A 23,363-nucleotide genomic window follows, 5' to 3' on the forward strand; every position below is an offset into this window, starting at 1 on the left:
TGCCGAGTTATGAAATCCTTGATAACAGACTCTAGCAACTTCCCCAGTACCGATGTTAGGCTCACTAGCCTATAGAGTCATAGAGGTTTACAGCATGGAAACAGGCCCTTTGGCCCAACTTGTCCATGCTGCCCTTTTTAAAAAAAAACTCCTAAACTAATCCCAATTGCCCGCATTTGGCCAATATCCCTCTATACCCATTGTACCCATGTAACTATCTAAATGCTTTTTAAAAGACAAAATTGTACCCGCCTCTACTACTACCTCTCGCAGCTTGTTCCAGACACTCACCACCCTCTGTGTGAAAAAATTGCCCCTCTGGACACTTTTGTATCTCTCCCCTCTCACCTTAAACCTATGCCCTCTAGTTTTAGATTCCCCTACTTTTGGGAAAAGATATTGACTATCTCGCTGATCTGTGCCCCTCATTATTTTATAGACCTCTATAAGATCACCCCTCAGCCTCCTACGCCCCAGAGAAAAAAGTCCCACTCTATCCAGCCTCTACTTATAACTCAATCCATCAAGTCCCGGTAGCATCCTAGTAAATCTTTTTTGCACTCTTTCTAGTTTAATAATATCCTTTCTATAATAGGGTGACCAGAACTGCACACAGTATTCCAAGTGTGGCTATACCAATGTCTTGTACAACTTCAACAAGACATTCCAACTCCTGTATTCAATGTTCTGACCGATGAAACCAAGCATGCCGAATGCCTTCTTCACCACAAGTTCCCTGTTTTCCCTCTACCTCCCTTTTTGAATAGCGGGCTTTCAGTGGCTACCCTTCAATCTTTAGGAATTATTCCAGAGTCCAAAGAATGTTGGAAAATAAATGGATCTACTAATTCCAGAGCCACTTCCTTAAGTAGTCTGGGATGAAGATTATCAGGACCTGGAGATTTATCCACCTTCAATCCCATCAATTTCCCCAAAACAATTTCTCTACTAATGCTGATTTCCTTCAGCTCCTCACTAAGACTTGTTTCTCTCAGCACTTCTGGTACATTATTCATGTCTTCCTTTGTGAAGACTGAAGCAAAGTACAAATGTAATTCCTCAGCCATTTCTTTATTCCTCATTATGAATTCTCCCGTCTCTGACTGTCAGGGACCTACACTCACTTTTGTCAATCTTTTTCTTTTCACATACCTATAGAAACTTTTACAGTCAGTTTTTAGAAGAACATAAGAACATAAGAACTAGGAGCAGGAGTAGGCCATCTGGCTCCTCGAGCCTGCTCTGCCATTCAATAAGATCATGGCTGATCTTTTCGTGGACTCAGCTCCACTTACCCGCCCACTCACCATAGCCCTTAATTCCTTTACTGTTCAAAAATTTATCTATCCTTGCCTTAAAAACATTCAATAAGGTAGCTTCAACTGCTTCACTGGGCAGGGAATTCCACAGATTCACAACCCTTTGTGAGAAGAAGTTCCTCCTCAACTCAGTCCTAAATCTGGTCCCCCTTATTTTGAGGTCATGCCCCCTAGTTCTAGTTTCACCTGCCAGTGGAAACAACTTCCTTGCTTCTATCTTATCTATTCCCTTCATAATCTTATATGTTTCTATAAGATCTCCCCTCATTCTTCTGAATTCCAATGAGTATAGCCCAAGTCTACTCAGTCTCTCCTCATAAGCCAACCCTCTCAACTCCGGAATCAACCTAGTGAATCTCCTCTGCATCCCCTCCAGTGCCAATATATTCTTTCTCAAGTAAAGAGACCAAAACTGTACACAGTACTCCAGGTGTGGCCTCACCAGCACCTTATACAGCTGCAACATAATATCGCTGTTTTTAAACTCCATCCCTCTCGCAATGAAGAACAAAATTCCATTTGCCTTCTTAATTACCTGCTGCACCTGCAAACCAACTCTTGTGATTCTTGCACAAGGATACCTAGGTCCCTCTGCACAACAGCATGCTGGAATTTTTTACCATTTAAATAATAGTCCATTTTGCTGTTATTCCCACCAAAGTGGATGACCTCACATTTACCAACATTGTACTCCATCTGCCAGACCCTTGCCCACACACTTAGACTATCTATATCCCTTTGCAGACTTTCAGCGTCCTCTGCACACTTTGCTCTGCCACTCATCTTAGTGTCAGCTGCAAATTTTGACACACTACACTTGGTCCCCAACTCCAAATCATCTTGTAAATCGTAAACAATTGTGGTCCCAACACTGATCGCTGAGGCACACCACTAACCACTGATCGCCAACCAGAAAAACACCCATTTACCCCCACTCTTTGCTTTCTGTTAGTTAACCAATCCTCTATCCATGCTAATACATTACCCGTAACACCGTGCACCTTTATCTTAGCAGCAGTCTTTGGTGCGGCACCTTGTCAAATGCCTTCTGGAAATCCAGATACACCGCATCCACAGGTTCCCCATTGTCCACTGCGCATGTACTGTTCTCAAGGAATTCCATCAAATAAGTCAAACATGACCTGCCCTTCATGAACCCATGCTGCGTCTTACCAATGGGACAATTTATATCCAGATGTCTCACTATTTCTTCCTTGATGATAGATTCAAGCATTTTCCTTCCTATGTTCCCTGTTAGCTTATTTTCATACTCTATTTTTCCCTTCTTAATCAATCCCTTGGTCCTCCTTTGCTGAATTTTAAACTGCTCCCAATCCTCAGGCCTATTGCCTTTTCTTGCCAATTCTTCCTTGAATATGATACTCTTTCTAATTTCCTTTGTAAGCCATGGTTTGGTCATAATTCTCTTACCATTCTTGTGCCAAATAGAAATAAGCAACTACTGGAGTTCACTGATTCATTCTTTAAATGCCTGCCATTGCCTGAGCACTGTCTTTCCTTTTGGTAATGTTTCCCAGTCCATCATGGCCAATTCATGCCTCATACCATCATAGTTACCTTAATTGAGTTTCAGCACCCTGGTCTCAGAATCAACTACATCACTATCCAATTTGACAAAGAATTCTACCATATTATGGTCACTCGTCCCCAAGGGTTCTCTCACAACTAGATTGCCAACTAACCCTTTCTCAGTGCACAACACCCAGTCCAAAATGGTCTGCTCCCTTGTTGATTACTCAATGTATTGCTCCAGAAAACCATCCTAAATGCACTCCAGGATTAGCAGGATAGACTTATAAAAGGAAGGCCGAAGACTAACTTGAGAGGCCCTCACAGTACTCATGGTGGGAAAAACTTTCAACTTCCATTTGGTTCTATTTAGGACTGATATCAGATTGAGTATTTTATACAAAGAGTGATCAGAATTCAGAATAAAACCTTGCAAGATCTAGTTAGTAATATGATGGTAGACTGATTTCTTTTCCAGAACATGTAAGCTAAGATGGGTCAAACAACTGCATGCATCTCTTTTATCTCATTAGTATAAAGGAAATTTAGGGTTCAAACTCTACCTCGCCTCTGGTTTCTGCATCTTCAGACTCAGAGGAGGATTCATTAACAATAGAAGAAGGCCTGGATCTACCATGACGTGGAGATGGAGATGGAGTCTTTGTTTCCTCATCACTTTCTGCTCCAGGAACACGAAGTGAAGCTGAAATACAACACAGACATTTTGACCAATCTCAACTTTGTGTCCAAATACCCCTAAACTTAGCTGGTCTTTTTCTCCACTCTTGATGGTGTCCTGCACCGTGCACTGTGACAATTCACCTAGCTTTCTTAGGAAATGTTTAAAATCTGTTCCATTCACTGCAAAAAGATCACCAAGAAATTCTTCAGAGGTTCTCTCATACAGCTACCGTAACTTTCATGGATATCCTGTTTACCATCTCCCCCTGACATCCACAGCTTACGGTGATCAATCAGGAGAATCCCTGAGAAAATTCAGAGTTTTATTTCTGTTTTATTTTTGAAAATGTTTTTTCAAGTTGAATACCTAGATTTCAGACCTCTGCAGTGCTATCCTACAATTGGTGTACAAGGATGGTTTTAGATGAGCGGCTTTGGGATTTGCATTTTTGTATGGAAGTGCCTATCCTCTGCTCAGCACCTGCCCTGATGACAAGTCTCTCAACATTGAGGTATTTGAGCTCCATTTTATTGGTGAGTTATTCTTGGAGCTGAGATAGAGAGTGACATTTATTTAGGGAACAAGTGAGAGAAATGGATGGATAGAGAAGCAGAGGCAGAAAGGAGGGATGGAATCTAACTGGTACACTGTGAATCCCGATGTTGGGACCAAATGCAGCTCCTAGATCCACATGGGCAGAGGAGAGGACTGCGGGGGCACCTTTACTTTTGGCAGCCAATTAAAAGGCCATTGCTGTCTAATTAAGGATGGTGGCCTGCTTCTCTGAAATGCTAGTCCAATGCTAGCCTCACTGACAGAGGCCGCTGCTGAAGCTGCAGAGAGAAGAGGGCATCCCATATCGAAGTGCTCTTGAAGGGCTGGTAAGTGAGTCATGGGTGGGGACCAGAGGGGTGCACACTGAACATCATATCAGAGCCACTGGGGTGCCCACTTCCACCAGGATCCTGTCCTTGGGCCATGAAACTGTTGCAAATTCAAAAGCCCCATTAGGGAATCTACTGGCATGCTATCTTGATGCAGTGGCAGACTCAATATGCGGCGGAGGGCTGTTTGAAGGTTTCTAAAATCCCAATGGCCATTTACCAATGGCTTGGTAAAATAGCTACCATCTGATCAATTAGTTGGCCAGTGGCTGAGCTGCTACCATTCCTTTTTTTGATAGTATTTCCTGGCAGCTGGAACAGATCAAGCTTCCCTGTCGATGCCTACTGCTACTATTTTACGACCCCTTCTACCTCCCAGTCTGCCTTCAAAGAGCTGGTAAAATTACAGCTGAGGAAAGGTTAGTGCTATGAGCTTAACAATAATATAACTCTACTAAAGCAAAATATTGTGGAAGCTGCAAATATGAAGTGAAAACACAAAAACGTTGGAAATATTCAAGCAGGCCAGGCAGCACTTGTGGAGCGAGAAAGAGGGTTAATGGTTAGGGTATTACAGTCCTGCTGAAGTAAACAACAATTTAAATGGCCCAACGCATCTGCTGGGGAGAAGACATGCCATGAGGACAGTAAAATCCTGCCCGATGTTTCAGATTTGTTCTGATGAAAGGCCCTACTAGGCCTGAAATGTTAAGAATGTAATTCTGTTTTCTGTTGTTTAAACCACAAATTAGTGGTACTGTCCAGATTTGCAGGGGAATCATTCAAATACTGCAGAACATCAAACAGAGTTCAATTTGAATGCTTGTCTGTTGTGAACACTATTAATGGATGTTGGTGGAGGTTACTTACACTCTAAATTAGCTTTCTTAAAACATGAGATAATCTTTACTCACCTTGGGTGATCTTTGCAGAGACCATTTGTGTGATCTGAGATGTTAATTTCAGCAGGAATTCTTCTGTGCCAACATCTGCTAGTGAAAAATGGGGTAATGTGGTGGTTGTAGAATCTTCTCTGCTGACTCCTGTTGTTATTTCTCTCTGATCTGAAACAAAATAAAAGAAAAAGTCATGGGAACTAGAGAAGAATTTGTGCTGTAAAATCCAAAAAGAATATGGCTGAATATTTCCCGTCCTGGCTGCCGCGGGAATTGTAGTGGGCGAAACAGAAAATTCGGTGGAACATTTAAAGGTCCATTGAGCTCAAGTGGGAATTTCCGGTCTTGATGGCAAGTGCGGCCTGAAAATTCCACCCTACAACTATACAAATTGCATTCAGATAATAGGATAAAATATAAATATTTTATGTTTTATATGCAATTTTGTTTTTAATTTAAAATGGGCGCAAAATAAATATCTGCAAATTAAAAACTAAGTGGGCATTGAGTGATCAAGAGAATATTCATAGGTTTTAGCACCATTTCTACTTCATCAGGTAGGCACGATTTTGAAAGTATAAAATTCCATTAGAGCAATATTTAATGTTTCATCAAGTTTATCATTTCATTAAGTTCTATAAAGATACTCACTTTTCGCTGGTTCTTTATGATCAGTTTCTTGTGGTCTTTGTCAGGGAGCAATATCACACAGTTGAAGGGAAAGAAAGAGAAATGAAATGAAAATAAGAATTAAGAACTCTTCCTTTGAAACTCTCTACAGCCAGTTTTTAAAAACAAATTTAGCTACATTTTTTTAACATCTAACCATAATTCTTTTCAGTCTCAGGATGTGGGGGTCACCGGCAAGACAAGCATTTACTGTCTTACCACCCAGAGAAGGAAGGAGTAAGTCACTTTGGGAGCTATTACAATCCTGGCAGAAAGGGTACTATCACAACCATTTTGCCACTGTACATTCAAGAAGAAACTTAGAAACTTGGCTATAATTTTTGATGTGAAAGGTTTTTGTCTTGTGCCAGTTTATGAATCTAAATTTGCGGGTTGAATTTTACAAGTATGGAAGGTGGGGGGGATGTGCACAGCTTGTGACAATCCCCCTCCCGACTCTGAGCTAACTGGCCAGACTTACCCTAGTACTCAGAATGTCTTTCTAAATTTCTCCTGCAATTTCAAGATTTCAACTAATCTCTTACACGATCTTCTCGATTTCTTCTTTAAATCTTTGTGGCGACCTGCACTATAATCCTTGACCCGTTCTTTCCCTAAATGTGTACTAATCGTATCCCTTAGTCCGTTATTAGATTATTTTAAGTCAATCTATTCAAGTTCAGCATCTCAAAAGAGATTCTAATTCAGAAGAGGAAAATGCAGAAATCAGTGCATCTCAAACTATGTCCCTTTTGGCCAAACAGAAAAATACAGGCTTGATCTTAGCAGCTCACTGCGCCCATTGATCAGATTGCTATCTCCCCCCCACCATTTTATCAGTGAGAACGGTTTCATGCTCAGAAAGGGCGTAAAGCTCATTACCATTAGACTGTCTGCATCTGCATACAATTTGCTGGTCTGGAATGGCATGCTCCTTCCTGTTGGATGCTTCCTAAACTCACCGGCACGACATCATGCCAGAGAGAATCACTGCTGCTCTGCAATAGTGGAGGCCAGGCGCTATGGCCACGCCGGGGGATCAGAGGCCATTGAAGCCCATGGGTGGTCGGGAGTATGGTTGGGCAGTGCCCACCTGACTGTGTCCACGGGGCATCCTGGCATTTGGGCACCATAAATGTGCTGGGGTGGGGCTATGATGGGAGAGCTATACACGGGATGGGGGGGGCTTTGCAATGTGGGGAGCAGGGTGATGTGGGGGGGTCATGATGGGCAGCAGGGTAGCGAAGGGGGTCATGATGGGCGGGGGGGGGGGCATTTCAGAGGTCCACTAGGGGACTCATCGGGAGGGTCCTGATGCCGGCGACCTATGTCGGTATGGGGGGGGGGGGGGTAACAGAGCTGCCGGTGAAGGCAGAGGGGGTCCGATGTCCATCGGGGGATGGTGGAAGACTCCCAGTTCAACTGCAGATCGGGGCACCGTGTACAATGGCGCCCGAGCACTCTGTAGCCGCCTTCACTGCCATATTAGCTCCACCCCACCTCGTACTGGCAAAAAGCTCCCAGGTGTCAAAAGAATTAAGAGAGTGCCGCAAGATTGCAGTACTGAGCTCGCCAAAAATACCAGCATGGAGGACTCCCATTTTCTCACTGTTATGATACTTAAGAAATGTTTTGGGAAAATTCAGCCCTACATTTTTTTGGGTAGTTCATTTGCCAGTTCTGTTTCTTCAAGTAAAGAAGGGTAAAAGATCAGGAAGGGGAGAAACAAATTCAAAGGAAATGATTTGATCTGAGTAAAATAGGCTTCCATGTGCAAGTATCATTTGTGCTTCTTTTCTTCAATCGTTTCCTCTCATCTCTCTCCTGAAACCACACATTAATGCTGACGTTTAGTTCTATGAATAAGCCTCATCCTCCCATACCTGGTGTAAAAAGCCATTTTCACCTGTATGTCTTCAGAGTAGATGGACAAGTACATTTTTGTCTTACCCATCATCCACATCTGCAGCTTTCAGCAGAGTTAACTGCATAGGAATCTGCAGTAGAAACTCTGGTTTATATTCTCTGGTGTGCTAAGGACACTAAGATCTATTGCAACATCTTTATTGCTGTTCTTACTGAGATCAGTTAACTCAACAAATGAAGGGGGTCAAAGCTGGAATATACCTGATTTGTACAGCTCAGAAACTATACCAGTCAGGGGAGCTACTGAGTAAATTTAAACAGGTAAAGTGATATTTCAGAGTAATATTTTATTAGATGAATTTACCCGTGTAAGAATGTTTGCATAATAGCTTCTTTCACAGTTGTAGTTTCTTCTGTTGAAGCTTCAACTTCTTGCATGGAAACAGAAACACAAATATCGTAAATTGGTAATGCAATATTAAGATTAATTCATCTATTTAGCTTAGAAATTGATGCAATTAAAAAAACACTTGTTTTCACTGTAAATGGCACGGCAATTCCACAATTGTAAAACAAACCCTCACATAAATTGTCAACAATTTATTGTCACATATCAAGTTGTGCAAATTATGCTGCAATGAATTGACCAAAAGCAATTTGATTCTACAAATCATATATGCAACCAGTACCTTGCTGGCAAAAATAATTTGAAAAACTTGCATTTATAAAATACCTTATCACATCCTTCAGAGACAAATTGAAATACAATAAAAAGGAATTTGAAAAATATACTATAAGTTCTGTTTAAATTAAACACTCCAATTGAAGAAATTCTATTAACCACACTGTCTATGAAAAATCTATCAGTAACTTTTGCTCACCATCTACAACATCCAGGTGGGCAGAGCAGATAGACTGACCAGCCTTGTTTGTAGCAATACAGGTGTAGATGCCAGTGTATTCTTTCCCAACATCCAACAGGATCAGACTGTGCTGCATTTTTGAGCTGGCCAATTTATAACCCGGTGTATCTTGTTTAATCCAGATAACATCTTCCACTGATTCCTCTTTAAGCCATGTTATATCGGGTATCGGAGATCCTGTAAAAAGTGTATTATTGGCAAATTACTTTGAAGATTCCCAATACATTCCGTCTTAGCAGCAGAGCCTTTTAAAATTATTCTCATGTCTTCAAGGCATTAGGAGCTGCATGAGAATGATCTGGGGTGACTAGTAAGTATCCTTCTCTTGTGTGAACTTAGCCACCTTTCACAGCAAGCTGCTGAGTGCGAAACATTGGCAAAATATATTACAGCAATGCTCCTGATGTTACGTGGTTTTTCCAAATAACTATAGAAATACTCACAAGATAAAGAGATTTTACAATTGCTGGTGGGAAATCCATCTTACCTTCAACCCTGACAGTTAAGGTAATGCTCGTTCCTTTCTTTACATTCTTACTTGTGAATTTTTCCAGAAATCTTGGTGGGACTAACTTCTCTGGTTTTCCTATAAGAGGAACAATCAGGAAAGAAAAAAGACTGCCGGTTTTTAAGTGCCACTAATACAGTTTCTGTTGCAAAGAACATAAAAGTGTAGAATGTTAAGAAAGACAAAATAGGCCTGGATTTTCATCCGTGAGTCGGGAGAATTCCCGGCTGTGTGAACCTGACTATAAATGGCTGGCTGGATGTTGGATTATCTGTCAGGAGAGGAGGTGGGGGCAGGCTAGGTTAGGAGTCAGGGAGCTACCTCACAGGAAGTGAGGAATCTGCTTGCTTTGGAGGTAAGCTGGGTGGAAGGCCAGGGGCTCCAGCACTGTGTCCAAAAGTCTGAAAAATAATTTTACATAAAACATCCCTGTAGCCCTCACCCCTCACACACCTTCACAGCCACCTCATTCCCAACCAATGCCAATTCATGCCTCCTGTATATACTCATCCCATGACCCCTCATGCCCTCCATGCCAACCTATGTTCCTGTACCAATCCCCATGGCCCTCTGTAGCCCCCATGCCAACATCATGCCAGTTCATATCAGCCTATGTCCTCCACCCACCCTTTGCCCTTACACCTACAATGCCAACTCACCCAGAATCCATGCTGAGATGAGATGAAGTTCTATAATATAAAATTCTAAGTGTCTACTGCAGACTTCACTATATTGGAAAATACACTAATTCAAAAAACCCATTTACTATAATAATATTCCTTTAACTACATAAAGCCTTATAATAACAAACACTTCATTCAAGCACACAATCCTTAGAACACACATTGAAATTCATAGTCCCACTTCAAAGGGATATATATCCGCTTATAGCTGTCGATCAAGCTGTGAAATGGCAGGCGCCCTACTGTTTTAATGGATGGTAGTGAAATCAGTCATGTACCACTATTCCAGTAATGGCTTATGTCAATAGAGAAAGTGAAATAGAAAGCAATGATGTCTTTTAAACATTGCAGACACTTTTTTCAAAGATTTAAAGGGCAGGATTTTTAAATGCTAACAGTTGACTGCTCTCCTTCACTGGTGCTTTTCACAGGACTTTGTGACACTTTTGACAGGTTCTCTTGACATTTTTGATGTGTCCACTTGACAGGTGCTTTTGACAGTTTTGAAAGGTCTGTTTACAAATTTTAACACCCCTTCAAAGGTCATCTGATTCCCATCAAAGAGCATTTGACCTCCCCCATAGGTTCTCAGTGCCAGATTCAGAGGAATACCGTAACTCTCCAAATGGCCACCCTGCCTATCCAAACAAATCCACAAAGTTCAAATGGGCAGCACAGTGGCACAGTGGTTAGCACTGCTGCCTCACAGCGTCAGGGACTTGGGTTCGATTCCTGGCTTGGGTCACTGTCTGCGTGGAGTTTGCACGTTCTCCCCATGTCTGCGTGGGTTTCCTCCGTGTGCTCCGGTTTCTTCCCACATTCTGAAACTCATGCTTGTTCGGTGCATTGACCCAAACAGGTGCCGAACTGTGGCGACGAGGGGAATTTCACAGTAACTTCATTGCAGTGTTAATGTAAGCCTTACTTGTGACTAATAAAAAAATAAACTTTACAAACAAATCTGATCTTACCAGGTCTGTTCTGCACATTTCGTGTTTCACACTCCTGGATAATCAAACTCCAACTTCAGTGGAGACAGCTAATCATTTAAATGGTCAGCTATCTGCACAAACCAAGCGTATGAGAAACATCAATTGCCCCTTCATTCCTGTTCTCGGAAAAATTAGAAGTGCCATATTTGGGGCCAGAACTATGATTATCGGGTATTCTGCCATGATGTTGAAGCTCTCCTTCATGGTGAAAAACTGGCCCATAGTTTAGGAGGCTATTCAATTTACAGGCTACTGATCAATTATTATCTGCTTAACAATAAACTCGATTAGAGCAGAATCATTCCTTCCCACCATCAGCCAAGTCACGATTGCAAACCTCCATTCTCCTGGGAATGGACTTGTCTGACATGGGTTCATGTGGTTAATTTTTCCATTACGACAAGATTTCTCCATATAGTCTCAAGGTAATGGAGCAAAGCATTATAGATGGTCTCTCTCACATGGTTGTCATTACCTTTATCCAAGAGCGATAACTCCATGTGCAGCCATGTAAGGCCCATCTTTGTTACCCCCAGGGAGGGGTGGAGTGTGTTCAATAATTAAAAAACTTACAGCAAGGAAGAATCCAAGAGACTTCCAATCAATGCAAGCTAACATATATTTGCAAGTGTTTAACAATATACAATGATCATATACCCTTGCTCCCACTGTTAATTCAAAACTTCTTAATTCTCCTCACTCTTCCACTTCAGATTCCCAATCACTACAGTAGAGGTGGAAGCAACTTGCTGACTGCTATGCCGTCTTGTCTTTGATGGTTTTGGCGGCCGATCTCTGAGGACGGGAGGGCCCCAAACCAGGGCAGTTCACCCTATGAGGCTGAAGAGGCCACAAGCAGAGCGTTTTGCAGAGCGCTTTGAGAATGCCTGGACATCTGGAATGTCCTGGGTGGATGTCCCCAAGGTGGTAACTTGATGTTCCTCCATCTGTTTGGTGCCCCAGGGCTGCTGCTTGAGGAAAAGGGGCATCTGGTGGGAAGTCCTGTCCCCCTCTCGCATAGTCACTACAAAATCTCACCCATAGCTAGAGTAATGGAATTGCAGGCCTGAACTTATATCTGGCAGAAACTGTGCATTCTGCTGAACAAGTGTCTCCACAGCACCTGCCATTGTCCTCATGGAGACTTCCATGCACTTGCATGCCAGAGTTATGACATCAGATAGCACACGATGCATTCCTCCGTCTCTCATGCTACTCTGAAACCTCTACCTGATGTTTCCATGCATTTTTCTGATAGCCCAGCTTCTTTACCACGGCTGCTTCCAGAGGTTTTTTATCTGATTCAGACTTAGAAGCGCCCTCTACTCCAGCAGTTCTCTGGGTACCAGAGACACTGGATGTCACTGCCTGAGCTTGCTGTGAACACATGTCTGTGAGCTGAATAGCAGACTGTGAGTCTGAACCTAAACATATATACTTATATGACCCACTGCGGTGTCTGTTTCTGGGCTGGTGGAGGGTGCAGGCGAATGCAATGACAGCTCAACATGTGTGAAATAGTCTTTGTTTCCCTCTGAGGTGTCCAGGGAGCTGGGGCTTACTTCTGGTGTAGGGGCTGGCTTCCCCTCTTTCTGAAGGCACCCAGAATGGAGAGAAGTAGAATGAATGACTTGTCTAGGCTGGTTCAAGCATTGGACTTATCAACGACCTTGATTTTGAAAGGTTCTCCAACTAATGCACACTTCCTCATCCGAGGGAGGGAGGCAGTGGTAGAACCATAGAAATGATACAGCACAAAAGAGGGTTATTCGGCCCATCTTCTCCATGTTGACCCAAAGACATCCAGGTGCCCTTTTTACACAGCTCATAGCCCTGCAGCTTACAGCACTTAAGGTGCAGATCCAGGTATTTTTCAAACGAGTTTAGGGTCTCTGCCTCCACCACCAACTCAGGCAGTGAATTCCAGATACCCACCACCCTTTGGGTAAAAAAGTGTTTCTAATCATGTCCTCTAATCCTTCTGCCACATAGCTTGAATCTATGACTCCTGGTGTTTGAACTCTGCTAAGGGAAACAGCTTCCTCTTGTCTATTCTTTCTCAACCTCTCACAATTTTTTATGCCTCAATCATGTCACATCTCAGCCTTCTCTGTTCCAAGGAAAACAACCTCAACCTCTCCAATCTCTCCCCATAACTATAATTCTACAGCCCTCACAGCATTCTAGTAAATCTTGTCGGCACTCTCTCTAGAGCAATTACATCGTTCCTGTGATGTGGTGACCTGAATTGCACACAATACTCCAGTTGTGGCCTCACCACATTCCTACTTTTGCATTCTATACCTCTGCCAGTGATGGAGAGCATTCCATATGCTTTCTTTATAACCTTATCTACTTGTACTGCTATCTTTAGGGACCTGTGCACTTGCACGCCAAGATCTCTCACTTCATCTATCCCTCTCAGTATATTCCCGTTTATTGTGTATTCCCTTTTACTGTTTGACCTCCCTAAATGCATTACCTCACACTTGTTAGAGTTGAACTCCATCTGCAACTTTCCTGCCCACTCCACCAAAGAAGCAGATCCGCATGTTTCCCAACTGGAAACCATGGATGAACAGGAATCTCCACTGCTTGCGGAAGTCCAGGTCTGAGGCGTTCAAGTCAGGCAACCCTGACCTATACAAGAAAGCAAGATATGATCTAAGGAGATCTATCAAAGATGTCAAAAGACAGTACCAAACCAAGCTAGAGTCCCAGGCTGGACCCCCGCCGACTATGACTAGGTCTGCAAGACATAACAAGCTACAATTTGAAGGCATGTAAAATTGCCGGCACCAATGCATCCCCCTGATGAGCTCAATGCATTCTGTGCCTGTTTTGAGCAAGAGGTCAGTGAGAGCACGCCCTCCACTCAGAAGCCTCAGATCATCCTCAATACCAGTGCCTCGGATCTGAGTGCTCATCCGGATAAATACTCAGATCCTGCACGGACCAGCTGGCGGGGGTATTTGCAGACATCTTCAACCTCTCTTTACAACAATCTGAGTTCCCTATCTGGTTCAAGAAGATGGCCATCATTCCTGTACCAAAGAAAAGCCAGGCAGCATGCCTTAATGACTATCGTCTGGTAGCTCTGACATCCATCATTATGGAGTGCTTCAAAAGGTTAGACATGGCATGAATCAATTCCAGCCCCCCAGATTGCCTGCATCCACTGCAGTTCATCTATTGCCACAACAGGTCCACAGCAGACGCCATCTCCCTGGCCCTGCACTCAATCCTGGAACACCTAGATTACAAAGACATCTATGTCAGACTCTTATTTATCGACTGCAGCTCAGCCTTTAACACCATTATTCCTATGAAACTCATCTCCAAACTCCATGGCCTGGGGCTCGGCTCCTCCCTCTGCGATTAGATCCTAGGCTTCCTAACCCACAGACCACAATCAGTAAGGATAGGCAAGATCACCTCCCCCATGATCATCCTCAATTCCGGTGCCCCACAAGGCTGTGTTCTCAGCCCCTTACTATACTCCTTACACACCTACGACTATGTGGCCAAATTCCCCTTGAACTCCATTTTCAAGTTTGCTGACGACACCACCGTAGTGGGTTGGATCTCAAACAATGTCAAGACAGAGTACAGGAAAGAGATAGAGAATCTGGTGAACTGGTGCGGCGACAATAATCTCTCCCTCAATGTTAACAAAATGAAGGAGATAGTCATCGATTTCGGGAAGCATAGTGGAGGACATGCCCCTGTCTACATCAATGAGGACCAAGTAGAAAGGGTCGAGAGCTTCAAGTTTTTAGGTGTCCAGATCACCAGCAACCTGTCCTCATCCCCCTATGCCAACACTGTTGTCAAGAAAGTCCATCAACGCCACTACTTTCTCAGAAGGCTAAGAACATTTTGTATGCCCACTATGACTTTCACCAACGCGCCATTGAAAGCATTCTTTCTGCTGTATCACAACTTCGTATGGCTCCTGCTCTATCCAAGAACAAGAACAAAAAACAAAGAAAAGTACAGCACAGGAACAGGCCCTTCGGCCCTCCAAGCCTGCGCCCATCATGATGTCTGCCTAAACTAAAACCGTAAGCACTTACGGAGTCCGTATCTTTCCATTCCCATCCTATTCATGTATTTGTCTAGTTGCCCCTTAAACGCCGCTATCGTATCTGATCGCGCCACTTCCCCTGGTAGCGCGTTCCAGACATTCACCACCCTCTGTAAAAAACTTGCCTCGCACATCTCCTCTAAATCTTTTCCACGCACCTTAAACCTATGTCCCCTAGTACTTTACTTTTCTATCCTAGATGTGAAGATGCCAGCGTTGGACTGGGATGGGCACAGTAAGAAGTCTCACGACACCAGGTTAAAGTCCAGGTTTATTTGGTAGCATGAGCTTTCAGGGTGCTGCTCCTTCATCAGGTGAATGATCACCCATCTGATCTGAGAAATGGCAGATGGAATTTAATCCAGATAAATGCGAAGTGATGCATTTTGGAAGAAATAATGTAGGGAGGAGTTATACAATAAATGGCAGAGCCATCAAGAGTATAGAAACATAGAGGGACCTAGGTGTGCAAGTCCACAAACCCTTGAAGGTGGCAACACAGGTGGAGAAGGTGGTGAAGAAGGCATATGGTATGCTTGCCTTTATAGGACGGGATATAGAGTATAAAAGCTGGAGCCTGATGATGCAGCTGTATAGAACGCTGGTTAGGCCACATTTGGAGTACTGCATCCAGTTCTGGTCGCCGCACTACCAGAAGGACGTGGAGGCGTTAGAGAGAGTGCAGAGAAGGTTTACCAGGATGTTGCCTGGTATGGAGGGTCTTAGCTATGAGGAGAGATTGGGTAAACTGGGGTTGTTCTCCCTGGAAAGACGGAGAATGAGGGGAGATCTAATAGAGGTGTACAAGATTATGAAGGGGATAGATAGGGTGAACGGTGGGAAGCTTTTTCCCAGATCAGAAGTGACGATCACGAGGGGTCACGGGCTCAAGGTGAGAGGGGCGAAGTATAACTCAGATATTAGAGGGATGTTTTTTTACACAGAGGGTGGTTGGGGCCTGGAATGCGCTGCCAAGTAGGGTGGTGGAGGCAGGCACGCTGACATCGTTTAAGACTTACCTGGATAGCCACATGAGCAGCGTGGGAACGGAGGGATACAAACGATTGGTCTAGTTGGTCCAAGGAGCGGCACAGGCTTAGAGGGCCAAAGGGCTTGTTTTCCTGTACTGTACTGTTCTTTGTTCATTGTCAAATAAACCTGTTGGACTTTAGCCTGGTGTTGTGAGACTTCTTACTGTTTCTACCCTGGAAAGAGCATCTGACTATCCACTCTGTCCATGCCATTCATAATCTTGTAAACCTCTATGAGATCAACCCTCATCCTCCGTTGTTCCAATGAGAACAAACCGAGTTTATCCAACCTCTCCTCTCCTCAACATCCTGGCAAACCTCTTCTGTACCCTCTCCAAAACATCCACATCCTTCTGGTAATGTGGTGACCAGAATTGTACACAATATTCTAAATGAGGCCTAACTAAGGTTCTTTACAGCTGCAGCATGACCTGCCAATTTTTATACTCAATGCCCTGACCGATGACGGCAAGCATGCCACATGCCTTCTTGACTATCTTATCCACCTGCATTGTCATGTCCAAAGACCGCAAGAAACTACAAAGGATTGTGAACGAAGCCCAGTCCATCATTCAAACCAGCCTCCCACCCATTGACTCTGTCTACACTTACCACTGCCTCGGAGATGCAGTGGAGATAGCATAATTAAGACCCCACGCACCCCGGACATACTCTCTTACACTTTCTTCCGTCGGGAAAAAGATACAGAAGTCTGAGAACACGTACCAACCGACTCAAGAACAGCTTCTTCCCTGCTGCCATGGACCTATCTCCCATTAAGTTGATCTTTCGCTACACCCTAGCTGTGACTGTAACACTACATTCTGCACTCTCTCCTTTCCTTCTCTATGAACAGTAAGAAGTCTCACAACACCAGGTTAAAGTCCAACACGTTTATTTGGAATCACGAGATTCCGGAGCGCTGCTCCTTTATCAGGTGAGTGGGTGCTTTCTTGCATCTTTGTAAAAACTTGATGTCTGTGTCGATATGCGCGACCATTTTGGACATCCTCTCCACTTTGAGCCAGCGATTTGCGGAGTCGGTGGTAGCCATGATGTGAAGATGCAGGCGTTGGACTGGGGTGGGCACAGTAAAAGTCTCACAACAACTTGTTAAAGTCCAACAGGTTTATTTGGAATCACAAGCTTTCAGAGCGCTGCTCCTTCATCAGGTGATTGGGATTCGGAGCAGCGCTCCGAAAGCTCGTGATTCCAAATAAATTTGTTGGACTTTAATCTGGTGTTGTGAGACCACTCTCTATGAACGGTATGCTTTGTCTGTTTAGTGCTCAAGAAACAATACTTTTCACTGTATATCAATTCTTGTGACAATAATAAATCAAATCAAATCAAAACAGATCAGCCATGATCTGATTGAGTGGCAGAGCAGGCCCAAAGAGCTGAATTTGCCTACTTCTGCTCCTGATTCCAATGTAAGCAACCGTATGAAATGGTGTGCTGTTACTGAGAGCTGCCACCAAAGTCCAATACTAATCCTTGTAAGGAGCTGGAGGTGAAGATATTTAAAGGCACAGCGACTTTGACAGCTATTGGCAGGGCAAGGCAAGAAGTGTGAGGTCTTCCACCACGAGGGCACAAATATCAACATCTATCAACTTAGATGAGCAGTTTCCTGCAGCACTGATTCGCTGACGTGACCAGGTGGCTTCATCTTTGCCACATACGATGTTATGTATATTGCCTTTGCTGTCTCTCTTTGTGCCTGAGGATGTTTATCCAAACTACTATTATATCTCATCTTTGAAAAACTTAAATCCATGTCCAACTGCACTCATAATCATTTCTGGACAGTCTCCCTCACTCTTATATGGCCCATGGTTCCTGGAGGATCACAGCCCCCTGCAATGCTGAAGCTAATATAACCACTTGTTTCGCTATCTCTGCTCTCCTGATAACACCAATGGCTGAATACCATGTTCCCTTAATTTATGGGCCCACCTAACTCTATGTTGCATCCATGATTGGCTGCCTGCTACGTCGTCCCATCCTTGTATCTGGCCTGTTCTTAGTCCATTATGTAACCCATGCACACCCACTGGCTTTTGATGAGCTGATAACAAGCTCATTAACAAGATTAACTACTCACTTATCAAAATCGGGTAGGTTGCTGCATCTTGCCTCTCCTTTTGTGAGCAAAATTGCTGGCAGTAGAAATGATGATGGTAAACTCCCATGCTGACTGGTGGTGCTAATTTTAACATCTGCTAATTTTAGTGCCTCTACACTTGCCCCTATTGAGGCCTAAGAATATTCAATGTGTCTGTCTCTTTAAAAGACCCAGATATTTTTTATATATTAAAGGTGCTATAAAAATACAAGTAGTTATTGCTGTTTTATGAGACAGTTTTGGTTTTACCTGGCTTTTCTTCAGGCTTACGTTTCTCAATTTCTTCTCCAGAGCCTGAAATACAATGCAAGTTCATCCAATGTTGTGTGAAAGATTTGTCTTTTGATCAAAAAAATTTTTTTTAATATCTGACGGATTAAGTTAGGAACTGAATAGTGGGAGGGATGTTAAAATGACAGTCAGGCACTTTTTCCATTTAACCATGACATGAAATTTAATGCAAGGAGTGTGAAGTGATCAATTTTGACAGGAAGGATGAGGAGAGGCAATACAAAATAGAGGATGTAATTCTAAAAGGGATGAAGGACAGATGGACCTTGGGGTGTATGTGCAGAAACCGTTGGAGGTTAATGGCAGGTTGAGAGACTGGTTAATAAGGCATAAGGATCCTGGACTTTATAAATAACAGCAGAGTGTAAAAGCAAGGAAGTTATAAATGTTGCTTTGGCCTCAACTAGGCTATTGGGATTAATGTTTACACGGAAGCAGTGTCGGCACGTCCCAGCTTGAAAGCTGGAGACGAACCTACCTCCTTATGACTGGGAAGCCTGAGCTGATTTTATAGCTATCAGGCCATTAACGGGTCAGAGTGAAACTTCCTCTGGGAAAAAGTCCTGCTTTGATAGTTGCTAGCCAATCATATGTTGCAGCTCTCATGTTCCATTGGAAGTTACTGGTTACCAATGCTGGGACAGCAGGCTGTCTCAAACAATGACCGTTGACCAAAGAACACCTCCCGACCCCCAAAAAGGTTTCTCTTGCCATGTGGGAAACTCTTGTTGCGGGTCAAATACCAGCGGCAGACATGGGAGGAGGCCCTCAAAGCAGTTGTTAATTGCCTTCAGGCTCTACACCTGCAGCTGATAAAAATTCCAGCAAATGTACATGTGACAGGCATTATGCCCCAGCCATACCACCTGATTTGATGGCACTCCCAACCCAGTTCCGCAGTGAGGAATAGGTGGCGGGTGGGGGGAGATGCTGCATATCATTCCTGTCATGCCACAGAATGGGCACCAAATCTTAGTACTAATGTGAAGGCATGAGACAGCATACTGAACAGATTTGTGAGAATGATTCCAGGTGTGCAGGACTTTGGTTAAATAGTTAAGATTGGAAAATCTGTGGCTGTTGCCCTTAGAGGAAAGGAGGTTGAGAGGAGATTTGATAAGAGGTCTGGACAGAGTACATAGAGTAACTGTTTATATTGGCAGAAGGATTGAGAAACCAAGGCCACTGATTTAAAGTGAACTGCAAAAAGACAAAAGGCAACAAGAGGAAGAACCTTTTACTCACTGAGTGTTTAGGGTCTGTAATCACTGCTTGAGAGTGTGGCGGAGGCAGATTCAATCATGCATTTCTAAAGGAAACTGGATAATTATCTGATGAGGAAAACATTGCAGAACTATGGGGAAAGGGGAGGAGAGTGGAACTAGCTAAGTTACATTTGTGGAGAACTGGCATGGACACAAAGGGTAGACTGGCTTCCTCCTCTGCTGTAACCATTTTGTGATTATATGCCGGTGTCTGTCACCATTTTAACTGTTGGAATTTTGGCAGCTTCGGGATTGCCCACCAAACAAACAGTGCACTCACTGATATTTAAACATTGGGGTCCAATGATGCTTTCAGAAGCCACCACAATTTTAACTGTCAATAAAAACAATGCTGGGCTGCTGGAGGCATGCAGGAGCACCTACAAAACTGTATTCCCGCATTTATCAGCGAAGAGAAAATGGAACCAAAAATGTTCTGCTTACTTTGAACGTGCACAATAGCAGATGTATAGGCGGAGCCTGATGAATTGCTTATGTAAGCTGCATATTCACCACCAGTTTCTTTGGAAACATTGAGAATTTCTAGCGAATGATCTCCTTTATTGTCAGTCATCAGAATTGCATCTGTGGCACGCAGAGGTTTACCACTTTTAAACCAATAAACACGAGGGACTGGGTAACCTGCAGAGTGAAGAGATACAATTTATTGAAAATATTCAACAAAAACATGATTTACAAAGAATCAATCAGGCAATCCAAATTGTGGCAGTTTTTACGCAAACAACCCATTTTATCTCATTCCTACAAACTACTCAGACATACACCACTATACCTCCTACTTATATAAGAACCCATTTGGGTCCCTTTATGAATGCAGTGACCTCTGAGATGGAAGATTGCTGCTTTAGGCCTTACTCCAGCACAAAATTCAGGCTGTGACTCCAGTGGCACAGTGGTTAGCACTGCTGCCTCACAACACCAAGGACTTGGGTTCAATTCAGGCCTTGGGTGACTTTGCACTGCATGGGTTTCCTCTGGGTGCTCTGGTTTTCTCCCAAGTCCAAAGATGTGTAGGTTGGATGGATTAGCCATGGTAGATACGCAGGGTTACAGGATCGGGGGTGGACCTGTGAAAGATGCTCTTTCAGAGAGTTAGTGCAGACTCGATGGGCTAAATGACCTCCTTCTGTAGGGATTCTATGGTCCTATATAATATTGGTATTTCAAATGAGATATCAAACCGAGATCTATGTCACAATGTTCCAGTGGTTCAGATGGACATGATTCCAGTTCTTGAAGAAGAACAGAAAATCCTCTGTGTTATGGTCAATATTCCTTCAATCTAAGACATTATGGATTTCTGCTCAGAAAATGGTCTCCACAACTTTAGTAGTGGGACCAATGCCTACACAGATTGGATGTAAGCCCAAACAATAGAATAAAAGCTTTTCAATTTCTACACAAATGTTCATTCATCTTATTGATGTTTATTGAATCTTGTTGCATGCAAAATGCAAACATAACAGTCAGTACACTAACAAGGTAATTTTCTATACATGGGATACCTTGACTTCTTCTGAGAGACCTTTAGGGATGAGAGTGGCGAAAGACAAAATGGTTTGAAAATTAGTGATCAAAGATAAAAAGATCTGAGCATTTTTTGTGACAAGGAATCCTGTAATTTTATGATGTGTAGTGAATGCAAATACTTCTAGGCCATTTCAATTGGGTGAAATTATTTGACAGCAAGCGGATAGAAATATTAGCTTTTCCTAATATAAATGCATGTGGACCCATACATTTGTAATAAATCATCAGTGACCTCAGTGTTTTAAGCAGTTAGCACATGTAATACAGGGTGAAGTAAATACTGACACCAGAACATGACCTATTTCTAATGGTTCATCTTGGTATTTTTGAAGTTTAACTTAAATTTTCATAATTAAATAATTTTTTGCTCTGAAGTCTATGTTCTGTGGTGGGTGTGGAAGTGGGAATCATGGCTATCTTGAGCTTGTCAGCTCTTTAAATATGAACCCATGAGGAGCTTGCTGCTACTCGTGGTGGGAGCAGACAGGAATTTGCTGTTTCTGCCATTACCTTTTGGGGTTGAAGAGCCGGGTGCCATATTTAAAGGGTACCCAAACAGCCTGCACTATCATTTCTATCTTTGCGCAGCCACTGCCGTGGCATTCCTCACTGACCCTTTCTTAGCCATTCTCCATAGAACATACAAATTTGACTGCCTACCCACTGAATTAATTCCTTTTTGAGGGTGAAGCAGAAAGTTTTGACACCAAGGTGAGTTTCCAACCACATAGCTATGCCATCATTAAGACTGCCTATATCCACCTCCATAACATTGTCCTTCTCTATTCTGCCTGAGCTTATTTGCAGCTGAAACCCTCATCCATGTCCTTGTTACATCTAGATTTGATTAATATAATGCACTCCTGGCTAGCCTCCCACATTCTGTCCTCTGTAAACTTGAGGTAATCCAAATTTCAGCTCCCTGCAACATTAATCACACCATCAATGTTTTATAATGCTTCTGTGAAGTACTGTGAGGCAACTAATTATACTAAAACCCCTTTATAATACACATTGCTGTTATAAGAACTTTGAACAACCATAACTGTTTTTTTCCAAGCATACGGTGCAGTCACAATCATCGAATCACAGATTCCCTACAGTGCATATGGAAACCATTTGGCCCATCGAGTCTGCACCGACTCTCCGACAGAGCATCTTACTCAGGCTCACCCCATGCCTTCCCCCTGTAACCCCATGCATTTACTTCACTTATTCCCCTAACCTACACTGCTTGGAGCACTAAGATGCAATTTAACATGGCCAATCCACCTACCTGAACATTTTGTGAAATGTGTTCAGGAGAATTTTCTACAGTTTGTAAAATGTGTTCAGGAGAATTTTCTACATCAGTATATAGAGGTGCCAACTAGAGAGGATGCGATATTGGATCTCCTATTGGGAAATGAGTTAGGGCAGGTGATGGATGTGAGTGTGAGGGAACACTTTGGATCCAGTGATCATAATGCCATTAGTTTCAACCTGATCGTGGATAAGGATAGATCTGGTCCTCGGGTTGAAGTTCTGAACTGGAAAAAGGCCAAATTTGATGAAATGAGAAGGGATCTGGGAAGTGTGGATTGGCACAGGCTGTTCTCTGGTAAGGATGTAAATGGAAAGTGGGAGGCCTTCAAAGGAGAAATTTTGAGAGTGCAGAGTTTGTATGTTCCTGTCAGGATTAAAGGCAAAGTAAATAGGAATAAGGAATCTTGGTTCTCGAGGGAGATTGTCACACTGATTAAGAGGAAGAGAGAGTTGTATGAAATGTACAGGCAGCAAGGAACACATCAGATGCTCGAGGAGTATAAAAAGTGCAAGAAGCTACTTAAGAGGGAAATCAGGAGGGCTAAAAGAAGACATGAGGTTGCTTTGGCAGACAGAGTGAAGGAAAATCCAAAGAGCTTCTATAGGTATGTTAGGAGCAAAAGGATAGTGAGGGATAAAATTGGTCCTCTTGAAGACCAGAGTGGTACACTGTGTATGGAACCAAAAGAGATGGGGGAGATACTAAATGGTTTTTTTGCATCCGTATTTACTGAGGAAACGGGCATGGAGTCT

General features: G+C 43.1%; 1 protein-coding gene across 29 annotated transcripts in view; it reads right to left on the reverse strand.

Moving 5' to 3' along the window:
- obscnb (obscurin, cytoskeletal calmodulin and titin-interacting RhoGEF b) overlaps nt 1–23,363 on the reverse strand; it is a 614,792-nt gene that overhangs the window by 176,039 nt on the left and 415,390 nt on the right. For 28 of the 29 annotated variants that reach the window (XM_078231785.1, XM_078231777.1, XM_078231827.1 and 25 more), the window contains 8 exons: nt 20,199–20,396; nt 18,448–18,492; nt 9,257–9,355; nt 8,728–8,946; nt 8,211–8,277; nt 5,963–5,997; nt 5,330–5,479; nt 3,413–3,552 (listed from right to left, as the gene is read on the reverse strand). In XM_078231785.1, the coding sequence (XP_078087911.1) occupies nt 3,413–3,552; nt 5,330–5,479; nt 5,963–5,997; nt 8,211–8,277; nt 8,728–8,946; nt 9,257–9,355; nt 18,448–18,492; nt 20,199–20,396 (953 nt within the window). The remainder of the gene's footprint in view (nt 1–3,412; nt 3,553–5,329; nt 5,480–5,962; nt 5,998–8,210; nt 8,278–8,727; nt 8,947–9,256; nt 9,356–18,447; nt 18,493–20,198; nt 20,397–23,363) is intronic. The other variant, XM_078231693.1, reaches the window with a different exon arrangement.

Source organism: Mustelus asterias, chromosome 2 (genome assembly GCF_964213995.1).
Source record: "Mustelus asterias chromosome 2, sMusAst1.hap1.1, whole genome shotgun sequence".
In the NCBI taxonomy this organism is placed as follows: Eukaryota; Metazoa; Chordata; class Chondrichthyes; order Carcharhiniformes; family Triakidae; genus Mustelus; species Mustelus asterias.